The sequence below is a fragment of the Verticillium nonalfalfae genome, assembly GCF_003724135.2.
Source record: "Verticillium nonalfalfae strain VnAa140/NRRL 66861 chromosome Unknown scaffold_29, whole genome shotgun sequence".
Taxonomy (NCBI): Eukaryota; Fungi; Ascomycota; class Sordariomycetes; order Glomerellales; family Plectosphaerellaceae; genus Verticillium; species Verticillium nonalfalfae.
This window is the reverse complement of record NW_021167254.1, coordinates 86,687-113,451: the sequence shown is the minus strand read 5'-3', so window position 1 is coordinate 113,451 and position 26,765 is coordinate 86,687. Positions and strand designations below refer to the sequence as shown.

The 26,765-nt window shown below is 57.5% G+C and overlaps 8 protein-coding genes across 8 annotated transcripts; 6 read left to right on the top strand and 2 right to left on the bottom strand.

Moving 5' to 3' along the window:
* Nucleotides 1-26: 26 nt before the first annotated feature.
* On the top strand, nt 27-2,359 carry D7B24_004900 (uncharacterized protein; the record flags this gene model as incomplete). The annotated part of the gene is made up of 3 exons (XM_028639065.1): nt 27-143; nt 244-1,266; nt 1,328-2,359. 3 exons carry the CDS (start codon nt 27-29, stop codon nt 2,357-2,359), a joined length of 2,172 nt encoding a protein of 723 aa, XP_028496419.1.
* Nucleotides 2,360-2,498: 139 nt separating this feature from the next.
* D7B24_004899 (uncharacterized protein) lies at nt 2,499-4,516 on the bottom strand (the record flags this gene model as incomplete). Its single annotated transcript, XM_028639064.1, has 3 exons — nt 2,499-3,091; nt 3,179-4,037; nt 4,103-4,516. The coding sequence occupies 3 exons, from the start codon at nt 4,514-4,516 to the stop codon at nt 2,499-2,501; spliced, it is 1,866 nt and encodes a 621-aa protein (XP_028496418.1).
* Nucleotides 4,517-5,246: 730 nt separating this feature from the next.
* D7B24_004898 (uncharacterized protein) lies at nt 5,247-6,279 on the top strand (the record flags this gene model as incomplete). Its single annotated transcript, XM_028639063.1, has 2 exons — nt 5,247-6,030; nt 6,101-6,279. The coding sequence occupies 2 exons, from the start codon at nt 5,247-5,249 to the stop codon at nt 6,277-6,279; spliced, it is 963 nt and encodes a 320-aa protein (XP_028496417.1).
* Nucleotides 6,280-8,412: 2,133 nt separating this feature from the next.
* On the top strand, nt 8,413-9,309 carry D7B24_004897 (uncharacterized protein; the record flags this gene model as incomplete). Its single annotated transcript, XM_028639062.1, has 1 exon — nt 8,413-9,309. One exon carries the CDS (start codon nt 8,413-8,415, stop codon nt 9,307-9,309), a length of 897 nt encoding a protein of 298 aa, XP_028496416.1.
* A 5,428-nt stretch (nt 9,310-14,737) lies between these two features.
* D7B24_004896 (uncharacterized protein) lies at nt 14,738-16,507 on the top strand (the record flags this gene model as incomplete). The annotated part of the gene is made up of 1 exon (XM_028639061.1): nt 14,738-16,507. The coding sequence occupies one exon, from the start codon at nt 14,738-14,740 to the stop codon at nt 16,505-16,507; it is 1,770 nt and encodes a 589-aa protein (XP_028496415.1).
* A 1,716-nt stretch (nt 16,508-18,223) lies between these two features.
* D7B24_004895 (uncharacterized protein) lies at nt 18,224-19,357 on the top strand (the record flags this gene model as incomplete). Its single annotated transcript, XM_028639060.1, has 1 exon — nt 18,224-19,357. The coding sequence occupies one exon, from the start codon at nt 18,224-18,226 to the stop codon at nt 19,355-19,357; it is 1,134 nt and encodes a 377-aa protein (XP_028496414.1).
* An 803-nt stretch (nt 19,358-20,160) lies between these two features.
* On the top strand, nt 20,161-22,449 carry D7B24_004894 (uncharacterized protein; the record flags this gene model as incomplete). The annotated part of the gene is made up of 1 exon (XM_028639059.1): nt 20,161-22,449. The coding sequence occupies one exon, from the start codon at nt 20,161-20,163 to the stop codon at nt 22,447-22,449; it is 2,289 nt and encodes a 762-aa protein (XP_028496413.1).
* Nucleotides 22,450-22,716: 267 nt separating this feature from the next.
* On the bottom strand, nt 22,717-24,457 carry D7B24_004893 (uncharacterized protein; the record flags this gene model as incomplete). Its single annotated transcript, XM_028639058.1, has 5 exons — nt 22,717-23,138; nt 23,190-23,795; nt 23,846-24,005; nt 24,052-24,177; nt 24,224-24,457. 5 exons carry the CDS (start codon nt 24,455-24,457, stop codon nt 22,717-22,719), a joined length of 1,548 nt encoding a protein of 515 aa, XP_028496412.1.
* Nucleotides 24,458-26,765: the final 2,308 nt, after the last annotated feature.

Genomic DNA, 26,765 nt, shown 5'->3' with positions numbered 1-26,765 from the left:
CCCTTGGAGTGTAGAGAGCAAACGAAATGCCAGGCGATGCTGTCACAGACTGGCTGTCCTTTGACGCCCAACAGCCCAAGAAGCGTCGAGCCGAGCTGGTGTGCTTCGGCTGCCACAATAAGAAGATCAAATGCGACCTTCAGGTATGTGCCATACACCAACACACGCAACACGCAGCAGCTTGCAGTTGCAGATGCATCAAAAAAAGATGGACGGCTTGCTGATGCACCCGACTGTGAGCAGGTTCGCAAACGACACGGCCACGACAACTGCACCCATTGCGCCACGGCAGACAAGCAATGCCAGACGCGGCCGTCGAAAAGGATCAAGCGACGCCATGCCGCACCTGTGACGCCGGCACACAAGTCCCCGAAGCCGCCAACGCCGAGTGTCCCTCCCATTGTCGAGATGCCGGAGGAGGTGCCCCAGGTGCCCCAGGTGCCCCAGGTGCCAGAAGATGGCCATCATCATCGCCTCGACGACCTGGCTACCGCCGCCAGTCTACCCATCTTCGACACCATCCATGTTTCGCCGCCAAATCCAGATGTCGCAGCAACAGACCCTGGCCATCGCGAGACGAGTGTTCACCTGCCGAGGAGGACCTCCACCCACCACTTCTTCGCGCAGTCGCAGCAGGTCCTGTCTCCGTCACAACGCTCAGCGGCCAGCACCACGCGCAGTGACGCTCTGGCCCAGAGCCAGAGCCAGACGGGCGACGTCGATACCGGCTTCCTCCAAGTCTTCGGGCCCGAAAACCAGCACGATGCCGAGAAGCAGGCCATCGAGGCCTCTTTTGAGCCGAAAGCCGGCTTTCCGAGCCTGCAACAGCAGGATCTCCAGGAAAGCTTCATCGACACGTACTGGGAGTATTGCTACACCTGGTGCCCCGTCCTGGATCGCGAATGTCTCCCAGAAGAGATGGCCCAATCCCCTCTGCTTGCCAATGCCCTCGCGACGGCCGCCAGCCATGTCCAGCCGCCGTTGCTCCCACACGAGGGCCCTGCCGAGTATTACCGGAGGGCCAAAGCGCTGTTCTACGACGACGAGGAGCTCGACGGCATCACCAGCATCAAGTCGATCGCCCTGTTCTACTGGTGGGCGCCGCGACCCCCTACCGTCACGCACCGCCACTCGTCTTGGTGGTGGACATCGGTGCTCATCCGACACGCCCAGCAGATGAACATTCACCGCGAGCCAAGCGCATCCCAAACCACATTATCGGCGCAAGACATGAGCCTCCGGCGTAGGATCTGGTGGACTGCTTTTGTGAGTGGACGTTGAGCAAACGTGGGCCGTCGCTCGTCATCGAACTAACCACCGAAAACAGGCCCGAGAACGACTGACGGCTCTCTGCCAGAGCAAGCCCGCCATCATCGACCCTCGCGACTGCACAATACGCGAGGCCACGTTGGAAGACTTCCCGAGCGACCCGCAGAGTCAGCGCAAAGGCGAAATCTTCATCCACTGGGTACGCCTTTGCGCCATCATGGGCCGCATCGCCAAGAGCTTGTCTCGATCCGGCGGCATCTCGACACCCAGCGTGCTCGAAAACCACCGACAAGAGCTCGTCAACTGGGTCAACTCCTTGCCGCCTCATCTCCAACTCCCCATCGGAGCAGCGAGGACGTATGCTTTCGACAAAGACGTGCATCAGCTTCACCTGCCCTATCTCACCACCATCATCATTCTCTACATGAAACGGTCGGCACAGACCATTCCGGAGGCCCTGCCACCCGCCATCCTGGCCGCATCGTGCATCGTTCGCATCCTCAAAGACATTTTGAATCGAGGCAATGTGCGGTTCTTGATGGCCATCACATGTTGGTACACAGGCACGGCATTCATCGCGCTGCAACAGGCCCGCTCCATCGAGCACTTGGCCCGAGACGCCGACGAAGGCCTCGACGTCCTCGTGCGGACAGCAGACCAGCTCCAGAAGATGTGGGCTTCCGCCAACGTCATCCGCCAGGGCTTCCAGCGCATGCTCAACGTGTCGAATCTCTCTGTGAAGCAGGGCATGCCAAGGCAGGCACCCGATCTGACTGCGCCGGTGCAGGCCGTCGGTACTGCTGACTCTCACGCCAACTTCATTGGCGTTGACGCCTTGCACGGGCCCGAGTCCACCGAGGCGATCCCCGAATACTTTGGCGACTTTGACTGGACGGCTCTGTTTCCGTTTGTCACGCGCGAGACGAGCAGCATTGCTGACAGTCTGCTGAAGAATAAGGCCGAGGGCAACGAGACGAGGGGGTTTCCCTCGCCGACGAACTTCCTGTTCCATGACTCTCTGATGATACAGTATGATGACCTGTTTGATACGGCAGCGGATTTTGGGATGAACTTTACGATGCCGCAGTAGGATCATGTAGAAATGGTATGCGATTCACTCCTATTCTGATGCGTGATGTAAAAAAGAAAAAGAAAAACTTGAAATCAACACGGTATCTATGGTTTCCATCTACTCAACACAAACACCTTGTTCCCTTCCACACAAGCCCTCATTGTGACGTGCTGGACTCCTCATAAGGCACCTCGGCCTTCTCCACATACCACGACAGGTCGCTCTTGGGATCCATCTCCCACTCGGTGAAGCCGTTGCCCATGAAGCGGAAGGGGTTGGCCGTGTTGTACGTGACGTCAAAGTCCTCGCCGCGAATGTCGCCCAGCATCCTGTTGAACAGGTGGGCGCTGCCGCCGAACAGGGCCGTGACGCGGCCGTCGACGCGGTTGCGCTTGTACCAGCTCTTGCAGGCGCCGGTCCAGACGAGCGTCTTGTGCACCTCGTCGCCGTAGCGCATGAAGGCGTCGGCGACGGCCTGCTTGGGCGTCACGTACTTGATGTCCTCGGTCGCCATCTTCTTGATCCACTTGACAAAGTAGTCGCCCGTCCAGTTGAGCGACTCGACGAGCGACCCGTGGCCGCCGAGGCAGTTGGGGCCCATCATCATGAAGTAGTTGGGGAAGTCGGGCACCGCCACCGAGAGGTACGAGTCGGGCTCGTCCGCCCAGCGCGCCGCGAGGTCGACCTTGGACTTGCCGATGACGGGGTAGCGGGGGCGGTGGGAGACGTCGAAGCCGGTGGCGCAGACGACTGGGAACAACATGTTAGCATCGGGCTTTCTTTTTTGTGCCCATGAAAGACAATGAAAAATACTGGACTTGGGGGGGTGTTACGTACTGACGTCGCACTCGTAGAACTTGCCGTCGGCCGTGTGCACGCCGTTCTCGGCAACGCGCGTGATGCCGCTGTTGGTGACGTTGCAGTTGGGCCGCAGGAAGGACTCGAGGTAGCCCGGGCCGGGCGTGATGCGGCGGCAGCCGAGCTCCCACTTGGGGATCAAGGTCGCGCAGAGCTCCGGGTCGTGCCTGAGCTTGTCGGCCATCTGCTCCGCCGCCATCTTCATGCCCTGCTGGTTGTTCTCGCCCTTCATGAAAATGTAGAACGACTTGTTCGTGCGCGAGATGATGCCCTTGCGGTGCTGCAGGTGGTAGTCCGGGTCGTGGAAGCGCGTCCGCTCGTCGTCCGTGTAGCGGGGGTTGGGGTCTGGGTCGTCGCGGCCGAGGTGCTTGGACGGCGGCGCGCGGTAGTACACCCACGCCGGCCCGCGGATGAAGTTCTTGACGTCCGTGCCGGGAAGCTTGGCCATCTGGGGCACGATCTGGATGCCCGAGGAGCCGTTGCCGATGACGGCGATCCTCTTGCCGGCGTAGTCGTAGTTGTGCTCCCACGCCGCCGAGTGCGTGAGGTGGCCCTTGAAGTCCCGCAGCCCGGGGACCTGGGGCCAGGACTCGTGCACGAGAACACCCTGCGCCGAGATGAGGACATGGCAGTGCTCGACACGTCGCACGCCCTCGTGCTCCACCGTGACCTGCCACTGGCCGAGGTCTTCTTGCCAGATGGCGTCGACAACCTTGGTGTTGAGGTGAAGATCACGATCGAGATTCCACTTCTTGACCGTGGCCTTGATGTACGCTAGAATATCCGGGCCGCTGGCGTAGAAGCGCGACCAATCTGGGTTGGGGTCAAAGGGGAACGCCTGTCTCATGTCAGCATACACACGCCGCGAAGCTCAAAGGCCGCCTCGTTCAGAATGCCACTCACGTAGATGTGTGCGGGCACGTCGCACTGCACGCCAGGATAGTCATTCACGAACCACGTGCCGCCGACTTCAGACCTGGCCTCGAAGATCTTGTGCTCGACAATGTCCCTCATCTCAGGGAACCTGTGCTGGAACTTGTGGGCCATGAGAAGGCCGGAGAAACCTGCGCCAATGGTGATGACCTTGATCTTTCTTGGTGTGTAGGCGTACTCGGAGCTGAGCTTGAAGGGATCCTCGACGACCCCGTTCGTGGTGCTGTGGCCATTGGTGACAGGCCGTTGGAAGCCATTTGTCAAGACTTCTGGCAACTCTGCTGCTGGCATGCGGGGAATCTCTGCGTCTGTCGGGGTACTGATGAGGTTGAACGAACTTGGGTTGACTGGCGGTGCCACTGGGACTTCAACGGGGGCTGTCATGATGGCTGAGGTGGAGGGAGCTGGCTCAGATGGGGGTGAAGGAGGATTGAATTGCTGTCGTGAGTGTCGTGACTTTCAATTTCAATTCAAGAAGAAAAGAGACAACCAATGCTCCTCTTAACAGAAACTAGTTGGAGGGAATGCAGAAGTGAGCTCCATCGTCTTTCCGCTATTCGCCTTGGGGTAGGCGCTGGAGCCCGCATCGCGCCATGCTGCCCTCGGCAACCAGGTACAGAGACGGGTGCCCTCTTCGCCTATTCAACGTGGTTCGATCAGCTTGCCCACACGCTAACTGTAGCTCAACGACAGCCGCATTGCCACTCAGGGAAGGATTGCCGAGAGAGTGTGGCCATCTCGACCTTCGCTCGGCATGACTCTTCCCCCGCAGTCAGGAGATGGCAAGCAATGCCGGTGGCCCAGCTCAGGTGACTTCGGCATGGCACGGTTATCCCAAAACGGCTTGATGTTGTGTCTCGAGGACAACGATGCCGACTGGAACGCCCCGCCCCCGCTTCCCCCACACTCCGACCCCATGGCATGACAGCCGAAGATTCGAAGACGCGCGGGGTTCCGTGTCGCCGTGTCGGCGCCGCAACGCTTCTTGTCCCGAGGATGCGCATGAGGGTACATGTATGAATGAAAACACCGCTGTACACGAGAAGACTCCGATCTGGCCATTCCGCACCTCAATCACCATTTGCCCCCAACACCCGTCACCAGACCACCCACGATGCCTCTTCAGCCCTACAAATACACCGGTCCCATTGACCACACCGTGGTCCCGGACCGCAGCAAGGTGATCGGCAAGTCCGTCATCGTTACGGGCGGTGCAAATGGCATGGGAGAAGAATGCGTACGCCAGTTCGTCGCCGCCGGTGCTTTCGTCACAATCGGCGACGTCAATGATCGTGGAACAGAGCTCGAGAAGGAGCTCAATGCCAATGGCGAATGCTGCGTCTTCGTCAAGTGCGACATTCGAGACTGGGAGCAGCAGAAGGCCATGTTCCAGACGGCCAAGGACCGCAGTCCCTCAAAGAGCGTCGATATTGTCATTGCGAATGCGGGCATCAGCAGGAGTTCCGGCGACAGTCTGTGGAACCTCGACGATCCGAATTCGGAGCCTACCAAGCCAGATCTGAACATTGTCGACGTAAATCTTCGTGGCAGCTTGTATACGTGGAAGCTGGCCGTGCACTACTTCCGACAGCAGCCTGACAGCGAGGAGCGGGATCGATGCTTTATCATTACCGGAAGCATGGTGGGCTGGATTGACTCACCGGGCAACTGGGAGTACACGTCGACAAAGTATGGCTTGCACGGCTTCATGCGCACCGCGAGACGAAACAGTTGGGAGCAGGGTATTCGCATCGTTTATGTGGCTCCTTGCTGGATCAAGAGCGCTATCAGAACGGCAGAATATGAGAAGTGGCTCATGGACAGGGGCGTTGAGTTTGGCGAACAAGAAGACGTTGGAGGCTGCATGATGCGTGTTGCTTGTGACAAGTCAATCAACGGTACGTCATTTCTCTATATCATGGCTTGTACCCTGGCCAAAAGCTCCGGTCGCTAACACGGCATGCATAGGGCGCTCGTTGATGATCACACCTCGGTCAATGGCCAAGGAGGGCTTCATGGACATCAACCGAGACGACTATCTGGACACACCAGAAGATGCGTATCTGAAGAAGGTGCAGGAGAACCAGCTGGTGATCATTGAAGACAAGTGGAGAGACGATTTCAAAGTGCGAATCTACAAGGAGTGAAGAGGTTTACAAGTTCACAAGCATTTTGGCAAGACTGCTCCAGGAAGCACAAAAGCGAACCACGAATAAGTACAATATGCTCACGAGCGTGAGATTGAATTATGAGGCCCTCTCTGCTGCACAATTTAAAACAGCCCAGACAATGCAATGATGCTCACCCCTGTGTTCTGCTGCCGTGTCAATTGACACAGCTTCTGAAGGGATCTCTGCTAAGTCATGGGCGAGTTTGGCTGCATAGCAATGCAGGCAAAGCTTTTTCAAGAGCGTGTTCGGTCTCTCAACTATTTGGCCATACTATCGATAATGCTAGCGGTTCCAAAGTACTGTTCACCTCGAAAGGGGCTCGCCAGAGCTAAAGACCACGCAAAAGTTCAAACGACGACAGAACAAAATGGTTTAATTCAATGCCAGGACTACCTTGAAATGATAATGTTCTTCAAAAGAACGTTTGGTTCAATTCAATGGTAAATTTTATACAATGCCTCTTGATATGCAGTGGCCGGGGCTACGAGGGCCATCTCAGGGGCGACCACTGTTGGATCTGCCATGGGCTCTCTCACAAACTACTACTTTGGCGAGACCGTCCAGGACACATTAAATATCCTAAGAGCCTCACCAGCACATATGCAGGCCATCATTGCTAAGTAATCCCTTGTTCACCTTGTCCCATTGACCATATCTGTGCTCCCGTATAAAGGGCACGATGCTAAAAGCTTGATCTCCTGCCTGGGATGAATGTATAGTTCCTGGCCGAAGAACTAGACATCTACACCAGGTCTTAGCACAACTGTCTATTTTGAAGTTCAGCGATGACTATCCTCGCAAACCAGCTCTGATGCAAACCACGTACGTAGGAACCCTTTTAGAAACCCCGTCAAAAGAGGGACGCAGGGCGTTCGAACCAACTTCGGGCTTCGATTTGGGCTGCGAATGAAGAATACGGAGTATAGAGAAAGTTTCATCATCAATGAACAATATATTTCGACTGGTACAGAAGAAATTCAAGTGAGAGAGGGAGCCATCGACTGCAACGATCTGTCGTAGAAGCTGTCTCGGTGCGCTTGAGCCACAGAGTGGTATTTGATAGCCAGGACAATGCCAGCTACTCTTCAAATTTACAGACCAATACCCTCAGGTGCTACATATATTGATACATTGCCTTAAATGAAGGAAGTAACCTTCCATCAGGTTTCTGGTCTCAAAATACTCAGCCGCCAAAATCGTATGGGTGAGAGCTTCTGTAGGTATCTTCCCAGGGGTTATCTGAGTTTCTCTAGTCGACTCAAGTTATTTGACTCAATTACTGGGTTAAATACACGTCCTATATCGACTTCACATACGCTAAGGTGCATGGATGGATTCCAGAAAGCAAAAAGCTGGCCTGTACTTTGTGCGACTATATGAGTCTAGCAATATAGTAGTGGATGTATAAATCACGAGCTTACAGCCTCTGAGCTGCAATGAAACAGTTCCCATGACTTGGAAGAGTATCTGGGCAACAGACTTGTATCACTGTAGTTTCAGGTTATATCATGAGATGCTCATAAGCATCGGCACCCCATGCGAGGAGGCCGGTCGTGTTCTATTTGGTACAAAGGCACACAGTCATGTACCTGATTTTGAATCTCAAGGCTTTTACTCCATTTGAAGTCAGTGAAACAGATGTCTAGACCACTCCTGTAGGCAATGCCACCCTCTCAACATGGTTGAACCGATCCCTGGGTAACCCCAACCCTGAATGATTACATAATACACCATCCATCCCCTGTCCCCAGATATGCTTCCCCGCGTCAACACCACGTGATTGTCCCATTGGACGTCGCATCATGACCCGGTCCAGCTGGCCGCTTTCGTCTCAAGTACGTCGACCATCTGCCTCATCATCTCTCCATTCTTGGACATCCGTTCGCGGCATAGAATCATCTCTCTTGAACTACTCAAACTCGAGAAAAGCATTGTACTCGTCGGGTCTTCGTTTGTCGACCTCATCTCCATTGACTCCAATCCACAAGCAATCCGGCTTCATCGGAGTACAGATCGTAACGCGGCAGCCAACGTCACAACTGACCTCATCGTCCCTCCACAAAGTATCACGGAAACATCACCTGCCACGCCAACACAGCCTTCTCCACAATGGTCGCCAAGAAGACAGGCTCATCGGGCGAGGCCCTCCCCGTCCGGGTCGTCACCTTCAACGTCCGCTACGCTGCACCGAGGCCCATGCCCAACGAAAAGTCCTGGCAGGTCCGCTGCCCGAAGATCTGCACGCAGCTCGACTTCATCACGCGGGGCCACGACTCGCCGTTCCTCTGCCTCCAGGAGGTTCTCTACCCGCAGCTCCTGGACATCCAGGCCGGCCTCGGCGAGGGCTGGGGGTACGTCGGCATCGGCCGCGACGATGGCGACCGGCTCGGCGAGCTCTCCCCCGTGTTCTACCGCGTCGGCACGTGGAAATGCGAAGTGTTCAAAAACTACTGGCTCAGTGAGACGCCCGACCGACCGTCAAAAGGATGGGACGCGGCGCTGCCGCGCATCGTCACGGTGGGCGAGTTCGTGCATAAGCGAACGGGCCAGAGGGCTGTTGTCATGAGCACGCACTTTGACCACCTTGGCGTAGTGGCGCGCGAGCAGAGCGCCAAGCTCATCCTGCGCATCGCAGCCCAGTGGGCCGAGGAGCGAGCCTCGAGCCCGCCCGCGGCTGTCATCCTCGGCGGCGACTTCAACAGCAACCCCAGCGACAACGCCTACAAGAGCATGGTCGCGAAAGGGTCCGGCATGGCCGACGCTCATGCTCTGGTGCCGGCGGAGAAGCGGTACGGAAACGAGCTGACGTACACTTCATTCGATGAGCCGGACCAGCAGGCTGTGAGGATCGACTTCATCTTCGTAAAGGTGCCTTCCGATGTCAAGGTAACCACCTTTGGCGTTCTGACTAATCGGTTTGATGACGGTGTCTTCCTGTCAGACCATCGGCCTGTCGTTGCAGATTTGGAGGTGCGAGCTGCGAAGGATAGCAGTGCCAGCTCATGAGGCGGAATGAGCCGGCAGGTGGCGGAAGGTGCAATGTCGATTTGTTATCCATAATGGTACATCGTTGACCTGCCGCTCTGCTCCGACAGCCGAGCACCGTGCGAAACAGACTTCGCGTGTGACGTGCCGCAAATCTCGAGCAACCTCGATGAGGCACCTCATGTCTCTGACGTCGAGAGGACCTGGGTTTCACTGCTGACGTCGTCTTGCACTCCCCACGCAGCGCTGGCTGTTCAATACAAGGTGATGACGAGCCCAGGCACACCGAGTCCCGTCGAGATGCCACGGCGTGACCTTTGTACGCAGGGAGAATTCGGCCCTCGTCCTTCATGCGGTGCCAAGTGGCGCCCTTAAGCAAGCTTGAAGAGTTCCCCGCACCGTCACTTCGTGCCGCGATAGCCAGCTTTGTAAGAACAGATGCTTATAACCTATCACGAGGGGAAAGCTCCCACCAGACCTATGCTTTAGAATCACTCACAATACACGAATCTCGCCATCTCAGCCCATAAGCTTGAACCAGGGTCCATCCCTGAAGTGGCAAAGGGATCAGTTCGCGGAGCTCGAAACTAACTGGCTATTGCTGCCGACTCTGCTCGCAAAACAACGTGGCGTCCTCCAGGCATGCGAGAGCTCCAGCCCATCGACCAGCCATCTGATGGATGGACATGCTAAATCTTGATGCCGTATGCGTACAGCTGGGTGAGCCTCCACGAGCAGGTGGCGTTGATGAGAGGGTCTGGAGTCCCAAAGGCTGGTGCAAAAAGGCGGTGTGCACCCCCATCGAGTGGTGTCCAGAGAGAACGCATTTCAGCCTATGGAAAGCCAGCCGAACTTCTCCTCACTCGCAGGACTGACACCTTTAGACACTTGGCTTGTTTGTTAATCCGACAAGCTGATTTTTCGAAAGCGCAGGACGGGTCGAATGTGCGCTAATGGATCAGCGAAGACGCCAGGCGTTCGACGAACCGAGAGGAAATGCAAGAATGGTGTGCATCAGCATCTTGACGATCTGATCACTGGCATAAGGGCCTTCCGCCAGCCGGTCAGTCAACACACTGGCCCTTGCCTTGATCCTGAGGTCCGATCCCGGCCGAACGTCATGGTTTGGCGCCTGCGAACAGGTTCCTCCATCCGTGAGGGTTCAGATGTCGCTGTCTCACGTCCTAGCACGGGATTTCTCGCAGATAAAATGTGTTGGTGGCCAACGTTGGTCGTAGTGCGCAGCAACAGCGGCGGCTACCCGCCAAAAATGGGGTTCGACTCTTGTACACTCCCTCTATCCCTGCAAGTGCGTCAATGCTTTGTATGCATCGTGGCACTTTCTTTGCGCTCCACTGCGCCCGTCAGCCTGGAGCGCTGCATTGAAGCATCTCTTGGGGTTTGGAGAGAGATCCTTGGCTCTGGACTTAAGTGAATGTGCCATGAGGTAATCAGCCACAATTTTGCCGGTGTCAAAAATCCGCCGAGGACATACATTCGATAGTTAGATGACCACAATGAGCAAGTAGCTAAAGCTAGGAACTGGCAGCTACTGATGATGTCGAGCTCCCAGACAATCTTGCCATTTTACCTGACCAGGCGATGGAAGGACTTGCACGATAGCCAACACGGGTTTCTGAAAATATAGAAAATACATAGGGCCTTAGACACCTAGCTCGCGTCATGACTGCTTCGCATGTCGCGTTTTCTCGTTTGGAACACCGAGGTATCCTTTCATTGCAATTCGGATGAGGGTGGCCGCGTGTACGTGACAACAGCCTGTCTGTGACCGAAAATGCTTACCGATGTGGACAAGCTATACGTGACCGAGGCCAAACTCGAGACGCTGCAGCTGGCCCATCATCATTGCAGAGGCCTTGGCAAGACCTGTAGCCGGCATGATCCTCCGGTTGCTCGACATGTTCACGCCAGTGTGTCTAGCGGATGTGCAGTGTCGATCCCTTGGACACGGTCATGGCCAGCCAGAGGATAGGTAGCTTGAAACGAGAGGGTGTCACCTGGAGACAGGAAGAAGACACAGTTGCAGCGCGGTTCCTCCAGCAATTACCTCAAGGAACCACCCAAGATCAATAAAAAGCGAAGAGTCATCGGCAGCTGTTGAGATACAAGACGTGGGTCTTGTCGACTCGTGTGCATACGGGCCGTCTGGGATGGAGGGTCGGCCGAGATCAAGGCAGGGCGATGGGAAGCTTGGCAAAGTGCTTGATAGCAAGAGACGGAATCGATGACTCCCTTCTCGGTCTCCTTATCCAGTGCCGTCTTGCAGTCCTGCAGGAGCGCTCCCGGGGGCTGCCCTATGAGAGGAGCTAGTGGGACTCGGGGGGTGCAGGGAGACTGCATTTCAGCCCGATGCGCCCCCTCGACGATTGGCTCCCAGAAGGTTCTCTCGTGACAAGAGGTGTGTGGGCTTTAGCTGTTCTGCCTGCCAGAGAGCAGCCAGCTGCCTGGGCTGCCTGGAACGGACCACGTCGTACGCCAGTGAGAATGTCAGAAAGTTGAAAGGGTGGGCGAAGATTCAGGCCGGTTCAATCCCCTCGTAGAGGTTGGCGATTCCCGTCTCTGGCTCGGCGTTCTCATGCGCATCGAAAGAAAGGCACGATAGCATCGCCAACCTGCTTTCCGGGTGAGCGACATTTGTCGCTGAAGGAAACGCGCGAAATCTCTTTCGGGGCACCCACAATTTTCTTCTTCCCCGATCTTTTCTCGCCTTGCCGGGTCTGTCAGGTCAGCCACCCCGGTCCGCGTGCGCCGTGGATTGATACCCAAAGGCCAAGATCTACGAAGTCGGGCATTAAAAGGACGAAACGAAACGCGGGAGACGGGGTTACGCCAGGAGAGAGCTGGACGAAAAGGGTAGGACACATACCTCCAACGAGCTACTGACACTCCGTCATCGACGCACGAATTGATTGGCATTCAAGCAGACGGATGTGCCGTTGGTCGAATCATCTCGTGGTACGAGGCTGTTGTCATTAGCCAGCTCGAGTGCTCGAACAGAGGCTTATCGAGGCCAACGGCTCCAAGGCGCAGCACCAGCGACAGCAGCAGCATCACCTGGACCAAAACAACAACAAGCGCCATCCGGTACTGAACAATTGTTCCCTAACAGCTTTGCCATCGGTCATCTCGCACCGCACACCGACCCGCCCAGCCTAGAAGGTGGCACCTGCACAGAAGGTTTTGCCCCCTCCCCCCTCTCACTACTCTCCCTCCAAGTCAAGCTTCTGGGTGACGGGGGGCGTCCATTTCGCCAGCTCGGTCGCGGGCGGGAAGAAACGAAACGTACCTCTCTTCCCGGCAAGGCCAAATTGGGGCTCCATTCCAGGGCAGAAAAGATGGCAAGGTTCTCCACAATTGGGCCTGCGTGCTTCTGTCCGTCAGTCCGGAGCGCTCAGACTCGGACACTGATTGATTTGCGCCGGGGCGGTCCGCAGGTCTTAGCACCGCTGAACAGTCCGTCCTAAAGGTAGATCCCGGTTGGGACACCGTCTTTCACTTCGTTCGTCCGTCCTTCAAAAAGGGACAAAAGCGGCAACCCAGTATCAAGATGAAGAACAGGCAAAGACCAGCAAAGAGAAGAGGAGAAAAATTGACAGAGAGCGAGCGAGATACACCACGTCGACGAGACACGCGGGAGATTACCTCGACGCCTCACTCGCTCCTGCCACCCCATCCGGGCATGTGGAAAGTCTTTCCGCCTGGCTGTCTGCCTCCCTCCCTACCTGTACCTTGCCTTTGCCGTGAGGTACCACTTCCTTGCCCAGGTACCTAGGTGCCTGCCTGCCTGCGTTTTCTTCTCACAGCGCACACGTTGGCATTGGTCTCACACGCCCACGCACCCCTTCCCCCTTCCCCCTTCTTGAACCATTGCTAGGCCCACCCCCATACCTCAGTCCAACGTGGCCGCCTGCCCACTGGCTATGGCTTTGGCCCTGCCACCCAGACCCAGACCCAGACCCAGACCCAGACCGAACTCTCCCGCCGTTTCTCGCGCGCCTACGTATAACCAGGTAGCCTCACTTTCTAAGTGGCCACAACGTTGATGTTGGGCGTGACACAGCCTCTGCTGATGCCGCCAGCTTTGGGCCGAACCGGACAACCAAGATTCGAGTAGCAGATCCAAAGGGAAGCAGAGTGAAAGAAACAGAGACGCGCAGATAGAAAAAGAACTACCGCAGTCCGACAGTAACTCCTGTAACCTGAGGTAGGCGGTGTTCCCTTCCTCGCCATTATTCACCTCCACCTGCACCTACCTGCGTCTTCCTCCGCTGCTGTCCCAAACGAGTCACCGCCGTCTACAGGCACCCCTCTCGGCTGCTTCTTATTACTTTCTGGGTGCCCTGCATCCCGTACCTACCTGACCTGTACTTCCGGGAGGTACTCTACAGTGACTCCGCCTGTCTTCAGGCCTGCTCCTGGAGTCATCCATTCCCCACGATTGGAAACCGTAGCTCTGGTGTGCGCTGCCCACACCCCTCCCTTTCCCCTCGTCTCCTCAGTCTGCCGTGTCTCCTCCTTGCTGTATTGCGGCAAGACACCCACCGACCGGCGCCAGACACACACCCCTACCTCGGGGAGGGAGGTACCTGCCCACCTTGAAAAGTGCACACATACATGGTACACACAGCACATACAGCACCTGGAGAATTTGACTGGCGACTGACTTTATTGCATCGACGGCTTTTTTCTCTCTCTTTTCTTTTCCCCCCCTTCCCCCGTATCCTCCTGAGTTCCTCGACTCCCCATCTCATCAAAAACGTTGATCAGCGCCATAAAAAAACATTGCCGTCATCATCTGATCGGCCACGACCCTTCCATCAGCAAGACGACCCAACGCTGACCCCGTTTGGGCTCTTAAGAAGGAAAGACCCTAGCAGCTTGGACGCCGACAAGGACGCCCCTGGCAACCAGCACGAGCCACCTTTGCTCACTTTCACTCGCCACACCCATTCACCCCATCCCTGCTGGGCTGCTCGGCTACAACCTACTGGCCTGGGGCTGCCTGCTAGACAAGACTTCTCCCCTCCCGCTGTCGCTCCCCCCATTCCTCGCCGCTGTTTTAGGCATCCCCCCCCCCTCTGTCCATCCCATTATTGCGGACACTCCTCTCAGGCCCGCTCCCCAACGCCCATCCCGCATTCACTTCGGTGCCCATCCTGTCGCATCAATATTCCTGATCCCCACCTGCGGAACCAACTTTACCTTCTCACACACACAAAAAGTTCCTAGCTCCCACCTTCCCACCCCAAGACTGCGACTTTTCCTATAATTGTCCCATACCACCCAAGACAGACACTGGCGATACTGCGACTCTTCCGACGTGCCCCGCCTCTTTCAGAGGCTTCTCCGCCTCTCTCGCACCAACATCGACTGGCACCATCCCTCAGTGGCTGCTCTCGAGTTGCGACCCGACAAAATATTGCCCGCCATGAGCAACAGGTCGCCCACCAAACACCACCGCGTCTCGTACGTTGAGGAGGCCAACGACGATACAGGCTCCGTCATTGCCGGCACTGAACGCTATGCCGTCTCCGAGGCCCCGAGCCCTAGCAAAGAGCGCTCCAACACGAGCAAGTCCCGCAAACACCGGCCTTCGCTCCGCCCTCAATCGGGCTCGGGCTCTTCTTCACCACACAACGCCTTGACCGACTCTGACTCAACCGTTCACGCAATCGGCCCCTCCAAGAAGGACAAGGAGGCGAGTTACAGAGCCAAGGAAAAGGAGCGCGCCAAAGAGAAGGACAAAGCAAAGGAGCGGGAACGGGAGCGCAGGAGGGACCTTGAGCGCGAGGCCGCGCGAGCTGCCAGGAAGGCTAGCGTTCGTCCACCGACTAAGCATTCGAAGACGGCCCCTGCTCCTATCCTCCACTCGCATTCGCAATCGCAAGATGCCTATAGGCGACCGACTGGCGGCAATGACGATGCTGCCTACTATGGCGTGAGCCCGTCAACTTCTCACCGGCCCCGTGCCATGACAGCCTCTCGCCCCAGCAGCTACTACGGAGCCGGCTCTCGACCGCCCACTTCCAACACTCAGTGGTGGTCTCAACACCCTGGTGGTGTTGCCCCCCCTCCACTCTATCCCGCGCCTTCGTACGGTTCCAGCCCTGCGCCTTACCCGCCTCCGTCGGCGGCGCCCCAAGTCGACTACTTTGGAGGCAGCGCTATGGGTGGTCCCCAGCACCAACATCTCGCGCAGCGTTTTCAGCGGCCTTCATCTGCAAGTGGTCATCGTCCGAACGTGCCCGCCGGGCAGCCTTTCGACCCAGCTCCAATGTATCCGTATGAGGAGTATGAGCAGGAGAACGACATCAGCCTAGTTCGACGGCCTTCGCTGAAGAAGTACAGTGTGGAGGAGGACAGGCGGCGTATGCCTCCCCCTCCTCGTCCCGTCACTACAGGTCCCAGACGGGCCGCCATTCGAGGCCCACCTCCCCCGTCCGCACCTCCCGTACAGCCCCGGCGAGCCATCGACTATGGCGGCTTCGACGACGGAGATTTTGATGGCGAGGATATTCTGTACCGGGAGATTGCCCCCTCGCGCTCTTTCAGCTACGGCCATGGCGAAGGTGCCCAACTGTCGCGAAGCAAGCGACGCGAGAGCGCTGCGATCGAGGGCGGCATTCCCTACCGCATTGAGCCTGCCGCCAGCTCTGGTCGGCGTCACTCGTACTATGGCAGCAGTGCCGGCAGTTTCGATTACGAAGACCAGGTTCGCGCAGCAGCAGCCTACCAGGACGACATCAACGGTGGTGCCACTCTGCCCCTGACGGCCGAGACCCTTCGCAAGGCCGGCAAGCGCAACAGCGACAAGAGCAGCCGCTCTACACGCAGTAGCGAGAGCCGGGACGAGAGCGACAACCGGCAGAGCAACACGACACGTACAACTCGGTCTTCGGCTGGCCAGGGCGACGATGACTTCACGATCAAGGTGACGGGCTCGGCGACGCTCAAGGTGGGGGGTGCTGAGATCCACTGCGAGGATGGCGGAGAAATCAACATCACCCAGCAGGGCGGTGGAGGTTCCCGTGCCGGCGGCGGCGGTAGCGATCGAGCGAGCACCATTTACGGCGAAGACCAGCGTCGCGGCCGGCTCGAGCGGCTGCCCATCCGGGCTCGCGCGTCCAGCCAGGCACCGTCTTCGATCTACGGTCACAGCCCGTCGTATGAAGCCTACGGCCGGCCGCCATTCTTCTAAGGTATGACGACGAGTATCATGATGTAATGAAGTGGACAGATGGATGATGAATGATGGATGACGGATGATGGATGGCAAGCGAAGGCGTTTCCTTTGTGCGGCTCATCTCATGGCTCGGGAGCGTTTGCATTTACTTTTTCCTTGGGCTATTGCGTTTTCACACTCCACACCAAGTTGTCGGCTCTATACCTCTTCCGTTTCTTATTTTCCCCAGTTTTTCCTTTTCTTCGACCTCTCTGACTCGCTGAAGCTGTCATTGGAGCATGGCAACCCAGACTGATATTGGAACATGGGAAGCCTTTGCAAGAGGGAAGCATGGACATGTGTCTTGGGCAGAGAGCCACTTTCTTCTCACATTTGTTCTCCTTTTCTCTCCGGGGTCTTTCTCAACTTTTGTCTCGATAGTAGGACCAAGCATGTATACTTTCTGGGCAGTTCTTGTATGGATGGAGGGCTGGCAAACCCCTGGGCGAGACTGGTCTTGCTCATGGAAAGGAGCAAGCCCTCTCCCGACACCATTTGTAAAACGCGCCCCCTTTCCCCCTCACCTTTTCCCTCGGCGTTTGTTCACTACAACACTCAACCTTGGTGAAGGGGCGTTCTTGGGCATGAGGCCATGGACGAAATAGGTCGTACAACGGCCTGCTCGATCTACCGACCTCTTTGGTGTTGAGAAGGCAGATGCCAGGGACTGGGAAGGCAGGACTGTTCTTCGCTTTTTATTTCTATTTTTCATCTATGATAGACAACGTCATGTAAGGATGGGCCGTGGGGTTCACACCTCGACGGCTCAGCGATGGGCAGGTTTTTCGTTTGGCAGCTGGTTATCCCGCCTGGTACAGTATATCCAGCAGCAGAACAGCTGATTTGGATGAGAAGACCACGGAGAGAAGATGACCAGTGGTACACTACGATCAAAGACCGAATACTGGAGACATCAGAGCAAAGGGCGTCCTGACCGCCACAGGTGGGACGGGCTCGAATTGAAAAGGCATCATTTCGCTCCATCGTTTTTGTATGGCTCTTGTGACATTTCTCGTTTCTGACAGGGAAAGGCAATAAGCAAATGAATGGCGCGTGTGGACGTTGCCGGCCCATTTCGCTGGCTTGTCGTCTCTCGTGTTAGCACTGACTGACTGACTGACGTTGGGAGTGGAGGCGATGGGCTGGCCTGGTGTGTCGCACATGTGAAACTGACAGGGCCCAGCCTGGGCGGTTGCGGGACGGAACGATGGTTTGGTGCTGACCTAAGCCGCGTTTGTGAAAGTGTGATGAGATGAGCGTGGCTGGTTGCTGGGATACAGAGACATGTTTACTTACGACGTCATTGGACCACACGTCCACCGGCCCCCCCCCCCCTCGTCACAGCCCAGGCGGCCCAGCCACGGGCATTTCGGGGTTCCTTAGGCAACGCCGCTCCTTCCCACGGCGGCACTCTCGTACTTGCTGCCTCCCATCTGTGCCTGCCTCGATGCTCAACTTGCCCTCCATTCCCTCCTTCGTCTTTTCGTCACCTGGCACCCAAGACAAGACGCGGGGTATTCACAACTACAACCACATCAAGACCACCAAATTGATCTCCATTGCCCATTCCAACCCTCCATCGAGAACCCGTCACCTCCCTCATCGCTGGTCTCCCAGCGCCAGCCCACCCAGCCGGGACACGAGCCCACATTCCACGCCCACGACCACGACCACGACCATTCCACCACAGCCATGGCACCGGCCCTGCACACTCTCGCGGCCGCCATGCTGCGGCGTGCCGACGAGTCGTCGGATGAGAAGAAGACGGACCCCCACAAGGGCACGACGGACGCCCACGACATCAACAACACGGTCGTCTTTGTCGTCTTCGGCCTCATCGGCGCCGCCTTTGTCTGCACCGGCATCTGGTTCTTCTTCTGGGCCAAGAACGGCGGCTTCTACTTCAAGGAGAACGACTGGGACGACTACAAGACGACGGTGCTGCGCCGCCGCGGGCCCAACGGCACCCTCCTGACGGGCGCCACGCCCTCGACCAACCTCGGCGGCGGGTCCGTCTACAAGGACTTTGACGGCCAGCGCGGGGCCCGCGGCGGCGGCGGCGGCAGCGGGTACCGCGATGACGAGCACGACGACGACGCGACGACGGCTCTGTCGGGCATCACGGCCGGCGCCTCGGACATCGCGGCGCGCGAGCGCCGCGAGAAGAAGCGCCGCGACAAGAGCAAGGAGAAGGAGCGGCGCCGCCGCGAGAAGGAGCACAAGAACGAGAAGAAGCACCACGACGAGAAGACGGAGTTTGTGCCCGCCGCGGGCCAGGCGCCGCTGGAGCTCGAGGAGGACGCCGAGCGCGAGGCCAAGCAGCACCTGCGCAGCTACCGCCACGAGCGGCCCGCCCGCGTCGGCGGCCTCAACGCCGCGTCCGAGGCCAGCGAGTGGGATGGCAGCACGAACCCGGCCGACTCGACCGTCAGCTCGACCCTGCTGTCCAACACGACGCCGCCGCCGAGCAGCCGCAAGAAGGCCGGCGGCATCCGAAAGGTGTACAGCACGGCCGACCGGACGGCCGACCGCGAGCAGGAGAGGATCCGGGCCGAGGCGAGGAGGCTGGCCGAGCGGGGACGCGCGGCGGGCTCCGCGCGAAGGGACTTCAGCTACCAGCGCGCCGACAGCAACGTGTCCGAGAGCGACGTCGGTCTGCAGCGGGGCAGCCGCGTCGGTCTCATTCGCGAGGAGAGCGAGAGCGACATGGGCACGAGGAGCTACCGCAACGGCATTCCCGTGCCCAACAGCCCCAGCGCCGTCGGCAGCGACTATGCCGAGGAGAAGCGCAGGAACAGGCGCGCCGGGTACCGTCGCGAGAGATAGAGGATTGCCTGGGACGGGGTTGGTTGAATTCGACGAGAACGACAAGCATGTCTCCTGACTCGGCGCGTCCTGGAGCAGGAGGCCTCTGCTGACACGGCAGGGCACTGGATTGAAGGCTTGGGGCGTTGGGATTTGCTTGGGATGCGACACAGGCGGAATGAGCCTCACATGAGACGCGAGCATGGACTGTCACACGTATGTAGAATAAATGAATACCTATTGCATCATGAGTATGTAGCTTCTTGGGAATCGTGATCTGGTGCGATATGTCCGGTCTGGGCTGGCACATTGCACTGCTGCTGGTTGTCGTGAGGCAGGCCCCTGCATGTCACTCTCATCCCTTGTGAGGCAAAACATCAACGCCAACTACTTTGGCCGAACATCGTAAGCTTGGTCACAGAGACTGAGGAGATCAAATACTGCGCCCACATTGTGGCTTTTGGGCAGAGCAGCCGAAGTGTCCGCAAGGCTGGACAAGCTGAACAGACGGACACTTGCTGCACCCGACTGGGCATGAGGCACTGCACGCTGGCAACAGCCTGATGCTGCTGCTGCGCCTTGCATCAGCTCACGCCACCCCCAAAAGCCCGAGCGAGTACTCTCACTGCTCACCGACGAACCAACTGACGAAGTCGGCCACTGGTCCGGAGGCCATGTGCATCTCTTTCTCGAATGGCCTCCACTCCTCCTGGGCGTTTCACACCGACGGCATCGTCGTCTCACTCGACTTTGCGCCCCCCGCCTATTCTTGGCACCTCACTCCTCTGTAGGTAATCACAAAACAAACGGCGTCAGGACCCAGCATGCGTCTCCTCGACGTCAGGTCGAGGCAGCTCGTCGACCGCAAACTCTTCGACAGCGCGCGAACGCGCTACGCGATCCTGTCGCACCGCTGGCAGGACGCGGAGCTGACGCTGCAGGACCTCGCGCGGCCCGACCATGCCAGCCTGCCCGGCTACGCCAAGCTCTCCGGCGCCTGCGACCTCGCGGCGGACAAGGGCCACGACTACCTCTGGATCGACACGTGCTGCATCGACAAGACGAGCAGCGCCGAGCTGTCCGAGGCCATCAACTCCATGTTCCGCTGGTACGAGCAGTCGGCCGTGTGCTACGTCTATCTCGCCGACGTCAGGGCAGGCGGGCGTCCCGCGGTCTCGGCGGCGGCGGCGGCGGCGGCGCCCGAGATCAGAGCGAGCGAGTGGTTCAAGCGCGGCTGGACGCTGCAGGAGCTGCTGGCGCCCAAAAAGGTCGAGTTCTACGACGCCGACTGGCAGTGCATCGGCACGCGGACGTCGCTGCAAAAGGCCATCAGCGAAGCGTCGAGCATCCCCAGGCGTTTCCTGTCGGGCGAGAGCCATATCCGTTCCGCGAGCGTCGCGCAACGCATGGCGTGGGCCGCCACCCGCCAGACGACCCGGCTCGAGGACCAGGCGTACTCCCTGATGGGCCTCTTCGATGTCAACATGCCGCTCCTGTACGGCGAGGGGAGGAAAGCGTTTCTGAGGCTGCAGCAGGAGATCATGAAGAACTCATCCGACCAGTCGCTGTTTGCGTGGGGCAAGATGAAGACGACCGTCGTGGATCGCGAGCACTGGACGATCACGGAGCTCGAAGAGGTCACGAACACATCAGGAAGCTATTCGGGCCTGCTAGCCACGACACCGGCGCGGTTCACCGGCTGGGCGGACCGTTCCATCGCCGCGACCTTTGGCCCAGAGTCGAGGATTGATCTCAGGCAGACGAGCTCGGGGATTCAGATGCGTGTCCCGGTGATCCGCGGGAGTCAGGAGAACGTCCGCATCGCGCTGCTCAACTGCCGAAACGTGGATGACGACAAGCATTCCGTCATGGGTCTCCTCATGGCGCGGCAGCACGCCGCGGCCGAGTGGCACCGCGCGAGGCCCGTCATAGCGCCGGCCGGCGGCTCGGATGACCCCGTCTACGTGGTACCATGGGAAATAGCTCAGTATGCGGAATACGAAACCATCGAGACGCTGTCCACCTCGACCTGGCACAGTGCCCTGCAGTTTCCCACCCCCAATATCGATGGAACATGCGGCAGCATCACCCTGCAGCTTGCCGACAACCTGCCCGAGCGCCTCCACGCAGTGACGCCTCGAAACCGCTTCCGCAAGGCCGATCGCTCCGTGTTGCCGGCGTTTGATGACCTTGGCCGCTGGAAAGACGTCACGCTGTTCTTCGGACCCAAGTGGTCGCAGGACGTCGAGCCAGAGGCCGAGCGAGGATTCGCCGTCGTCATGAGGCCGCGCAGCTTCAGCGAGGCGTTTTGGACCCTGTCCTGGCACTCTTCGCCCTTTATAAGTCAAGTCGTGACGCTTCCCGGCGAGAACTACGTGTGCAGGTTCACGAGCCTCCACGTCCAGTCGGCCCTCCACCAGAGCCACGGCCAGTACGTGCTCGAAATCCGGCCTGGAACCCCGCCTTCGCTCACAACGCTTGTTTACGACGCCTTCTTCCGGACATCTACAGATTACAGAACCGCCATCACCATCTTACTCGTGCAACTCTACATCCACGCCCGCACGCCCAGCTCGGAGACATGGTCGAGCAACCTAGTGTTCCTTCTCGGCCAGGTCTATTTCTGCTGCGCCGCGTACTGGCAAAACTCGTGGCTCAGCAACCGCGTGCAGCTCGGGCGCTTGCGGCTCCTTGTTTTTCGACCCATGAACGTCCTCCAACACTTGACCTCGATCGGGGTCTGCATTCCAGGTCCCTGGCTTGGGCTGCCCAATGGCTACAACGCGGACAAGGGGTGGCCGGGGGTCGATGATCTGCTGCAGCGCTGGGTGTGGCTATCGAGCTACTGCCTTGCGTTCCTATTCCTCTTCAAGTCGCGGATGGCTCTGGAAAGTATGTACCAACCGGGCAGTGCAGCGTTGCGGCCGCTCATGCTGAAGGGAAATCATTTTGCCGTTCTCGCGACGTATGTGTCTTGCTTTGCATACTTTTCCCTTCTGGGATACTTCTACCCGGAAGCAAATACCGTGCCCCACGTCAAGATGTTGAGCGTGGGGCTTGTGGTCTTCTGGGCGTGTTGGCCAGTTAGGGCGGCACAGAGGGTGATCAGTTAGGTAGATAGGACAGCCAACCTTAGAAGATACCCTGCGTGACCTACCAAAGGCGCATTCCCGCATTCCGAACTCTCCCTGATGTTTGGATGATGGACTCAGTCTTGTAACACAGGCAACATCGGCCTGCAATGATCGTCAGCCGTTGAACTCTCGTGAATGGACATGCATCATTAACCAGCATTTATTTACTTCATCTAGTACTGGTACACCGGTCATAGCCAGTAAACGTCGACGAAGCGCCAGGCCCCGCCTTGCCATGTTCGTCGCTTAATCGACCGTTCTCCTGCGGAACAGCAGTTCGGCGTTGGGATCTGGCATTTTGCTCATAACCATCATCATCCCCTTCGGTCGACCTTCCCCTTCCTTAAGCCTAACCTCATACTTCAGCAGGAAATAGGCCAAGACCATCTTGATTTCGTTGCCTGCAAAGAACCTTCCAGGACAGGCATGCCGTCCAGCGCCGAAATTGACATTGGTGTCGCCGATGCTTGAGAATTGCCACCTGTGTCCCTCCTCCTCGGATGCCTGCCTCATCTTATAGAAGCGCATGGCATCAAACCTTTCGGGGTCTGCGAAGAATCGTTCGTCATGTGAGATGCCGGCTTGTGGTGTGAGAAGCTTAGTGCCTGGCGGAAGACGTGTGCCGTCAGATAGTGTGATGGGCTTCAAAACCTTGCGAATGAAGCCAGCTGCCACGGGTCAGCATCGGTCAACGAGGATAGAGCGAGAGAAGGGCTTACTGATGTTGCCGGCGAGGCGCTGTGTCTCCTTCATAAAACTGTCCAGCTTCTTAAGCTTCGCCATGCTCTCTTTACGCAGCCAACCTTCTTCAACTTCCAGGACTTGGTGTGCTTCTTCGCGAAGCATCTCTTGTACCTCTGGATGAGCTGCAAGGTCGTACATACAGTCCGTGACGAGGTTCGTGGTCGTGTGAATCGATGCTGCGGCTAAGACGAGCTGGATATGCGCCTGTGCTTCGTAGTCCGTCTTCTCCTCTGTGGGTAGAGCTTCCACCAACCACTGAATCAGGTCATCCGGCTTCTCTTCCGCCGAATGCATCTCCATATCGCGGAGGCGCTCCTCAATGACTGGCTTCAACATCTTCTTGGCGACATCAATATCTTTCCGAATTTGCCTCAATTCTGACACGAGGTACTGCGCTGCTGGACGTGACCATTCAGGGAAGAACTGCAGCTTAACGACGGCAGTGAAAACATGGATAGCAAAATTGATGCTCGTGTCCATCCATTGCTCTGAGCGGTTGATGCTGGGACCGACAAATGCGCGGCCGCTGATGCGCGAGATGGCGCGTAACGCAAAAGGTTGGAACTTGACAGGCGTCCAGTCTGTGCTCGTCAGTCTAATGCTTAGTGTAGAGTGATGATTTTGGGCCTACCATTGCACTCAGGAAACTCCGTCGCGACAATCGACTCGAGTTCGCCTTTCAGCTGGGGCACGAGTCGTGCAAGGTTTTGAGAGAGGCGGACTCGAATGAGCGTTGACAGCATTTCAGCGTTGTGTCCTAGACCAAACTTGGTGTATTTGGTCATGAGAGCCTGGAAATAAGCATCACTTCTTGCAGTGTCAGGCAAAATCTCTCACCTCGCTCACGGCCTCCTGTGCGCTAAGTACATCCTCCGGCAATCCCTTAAGCTCGGGAAGATACTTCGCAGGAACCAACACCTGCACACCCTCGGTGGCCCTGATCTGGTAGATGGTGTCGCGAAACTAGGTTGTTAGGCGGCGCATACAAATCAAGGACGGTTGAACTGACCTTATTGTAGCTGTCGAGAATGAGGCTTTCAGCTGCAAAGATCCACTTGGTCTTTGCCGCCTTGTAGAACGGAACGTCAATCTGCCCGTGCTTCTTTGACTGGAAGAACCAGGCTACGCAGAGAATGGCGCCGAGGCCGACGTAGTAACTTAGGTTCTTGCTTCCATGCACAACACGCGGCAGCTGAAAGTCTACTATGTCTGCGGCTGATGCCATCTCGGATGACTCGTTCATGTCGTGGTGGAAGATGCGAATAGCGCTGGCGACTGAGGTTATGAGGAGTTGACTGAGGCGATACCCAATCGAGGGTGCAGGTCGAGGGATGTATGGAGATGGTGTAAGTTCGTCGTCAGGCCATGGACCATGAGTCTATGGGGTTCTTGGAGTAGGGCAGTCGCGCAGCAGCAGACGAGTAGTCCAACAGGGCAGAGCCTGTTGCTAGTCGCAAAGAGCAAGATCGACACGCGCAGCTACCGCATCAGAATCTCGAGAAACAAAGTTGATCGCGCGATGTAGTACAGCGACAGCATCCACTTTCGACGCAAGAGAGAAGCAGGAGGAAACAAGTCAATCCAGCGACCAATGCTTGGAAGACGAGTCCCTAGATGAATGTCAAGAGGAGAAGATTCAAGAAACCAAGACGTGAAAGAAATCGGGATATTGAAGGCCGGGGAGGGTTGTCCATCGGAAACAAAGACAGCGGCGTGAAAGAAGCGTCACAACAGGTAGACGAGCCATGGTAGGCGGATTGGTGCCACAAAGAGTTCCAGGCGAGGTTCCAGGAGCAAAAGCACAGGCCAGAGGGGACGTGAATTGGTGATCTGCTTCTTGCTGCTCGCTCTGTCTCTGTCGCGAGGGTCGTTCTGGGTCTGAAACGTGGACGATCGCCAGGAGGCTGGCGGCTGTCTGAGAAGGTTGCGTCCGTGTTGCCGATGGTCAGTCCGAGTGGCTAGTGCTTTCAACACGTGTGAAGGTTCAGCTCTGAGACGGAAGGCCAATTGGACGGGGTACTTGATGGCGATGGCGATGATGATGATGCATTGGCCGTCCCGAGATGAAGTACCTAGGTAGGGAGAACAAGTTGCAATAGCATCATCTGCACGGAGAGAAAGGCACAGGAAGGCACCTTCTGGTAACGTACAGGCCAGCAGCACCTTCCGAGATGCCTCTGAAGCCCGTGCTGTTGCAGAAGGCGCCACATAGCTTACCTAACATCACCAACCTCCCTGGGCACCGCTCCTCAACCCCCCCTGGCCGAGACTGCCCAAGTTCCAGGTCCTTGACATCAGAGGGGCTCCCAATGTGCTTGGAACAACCCCATCACAGCACTGCATTTCCAACTCGAGCGCAGTCTCCGCCGTCCTTCGGTTTCGATGCTCCTCTCGCCGTCGCATCGCCTCCACATTCGTCCCAACTCCTTGTACTATCTCCCACTCAGCCGCCCAGAGGAGGCCCACCCCTGAGGCCTTCTCGAAGCCACCTAGCGCCCCAGCGAACTCCAATGTCACCTGGATCGACCGACTTCCGCAACCCCCTATCCCTTCAGAACCAGCCCCCAGATCTTCGCAAGCAACATGCCTCTTCTTGTCGTCTCATTCTCACCCTTGCCAAACATAACGCCTGCCCCGATTCCCAAACCAAACGCATGGCCCGCCAAGCTGGCACAGATGATCTTGCTCTCTCGAAGCGGCAGGTCTTACCGTGGGAGAGTGCATGGTGCTCTCGTAAGGCTTTTGGGTCAGAGGAGGGGTGCTCAGACTTCTCTCATACTTCAGGTGCAGATCTGCTTCACAGCACTTGAACCAGGTTCGCAAAGTGCCCTGCCTGCCTGCTTCCAACAGGCAAACCGCCTGCCTGACATAGGTAGGTCAATTTGACGCCGACACCGCTGCTTTCTTGACCTAGCATTTTCAGTGAAATCGAGGAGGGGCTTGAAGCCAGGATTCAAGTGACATCGCTTCTGTCAGCAATCGGTGATTGCCATCACTCCCCTGGATGTCGTTTGATCGCCAGGAAGGAGATTCCATTCCCGACACGAGTTGTCGGCTCCTCGCCTACGATTGCATGTTCTGTCCCAAACGCTTCTCTGCGGAAGCTTAAGGAATCGCAAGAACGCTTCCAGCCGCGAGAAAGCCTCCTGAAAAGCCTCCTCCACCCACGACCCGGTCAAAAAGTCAAGTCCCAGCTTCCACACCTGACTTATCCATCCCAACTCTGTCGCCAGCGCGCGCCTTCGTGGCTCATCATAAAAGACCTTTTCGCAGTCTGTTTGCGAGATCCCGTGGCTCCGAGGCCGGGCCGAGGAAACGCCAAGAATAGAAGCGGAAGCCAACGGCTCTGTTTGTGCTGCTGACGGCGCCGAGGCTCGGGATGGGATGAAAGTTATTGCCACTCGGCAGTTCCGTTCACACAGCGCCTCTTCCATCGAAATCAAAGAAGCGGGGCCGGTGCAAACCGTATCGCACTTCGACGTATCACTATGGTGTCCTCTGTGACTTCCATAGAGCAACGGTGTCATCGCTCTACCAGACTTGGCACGCTT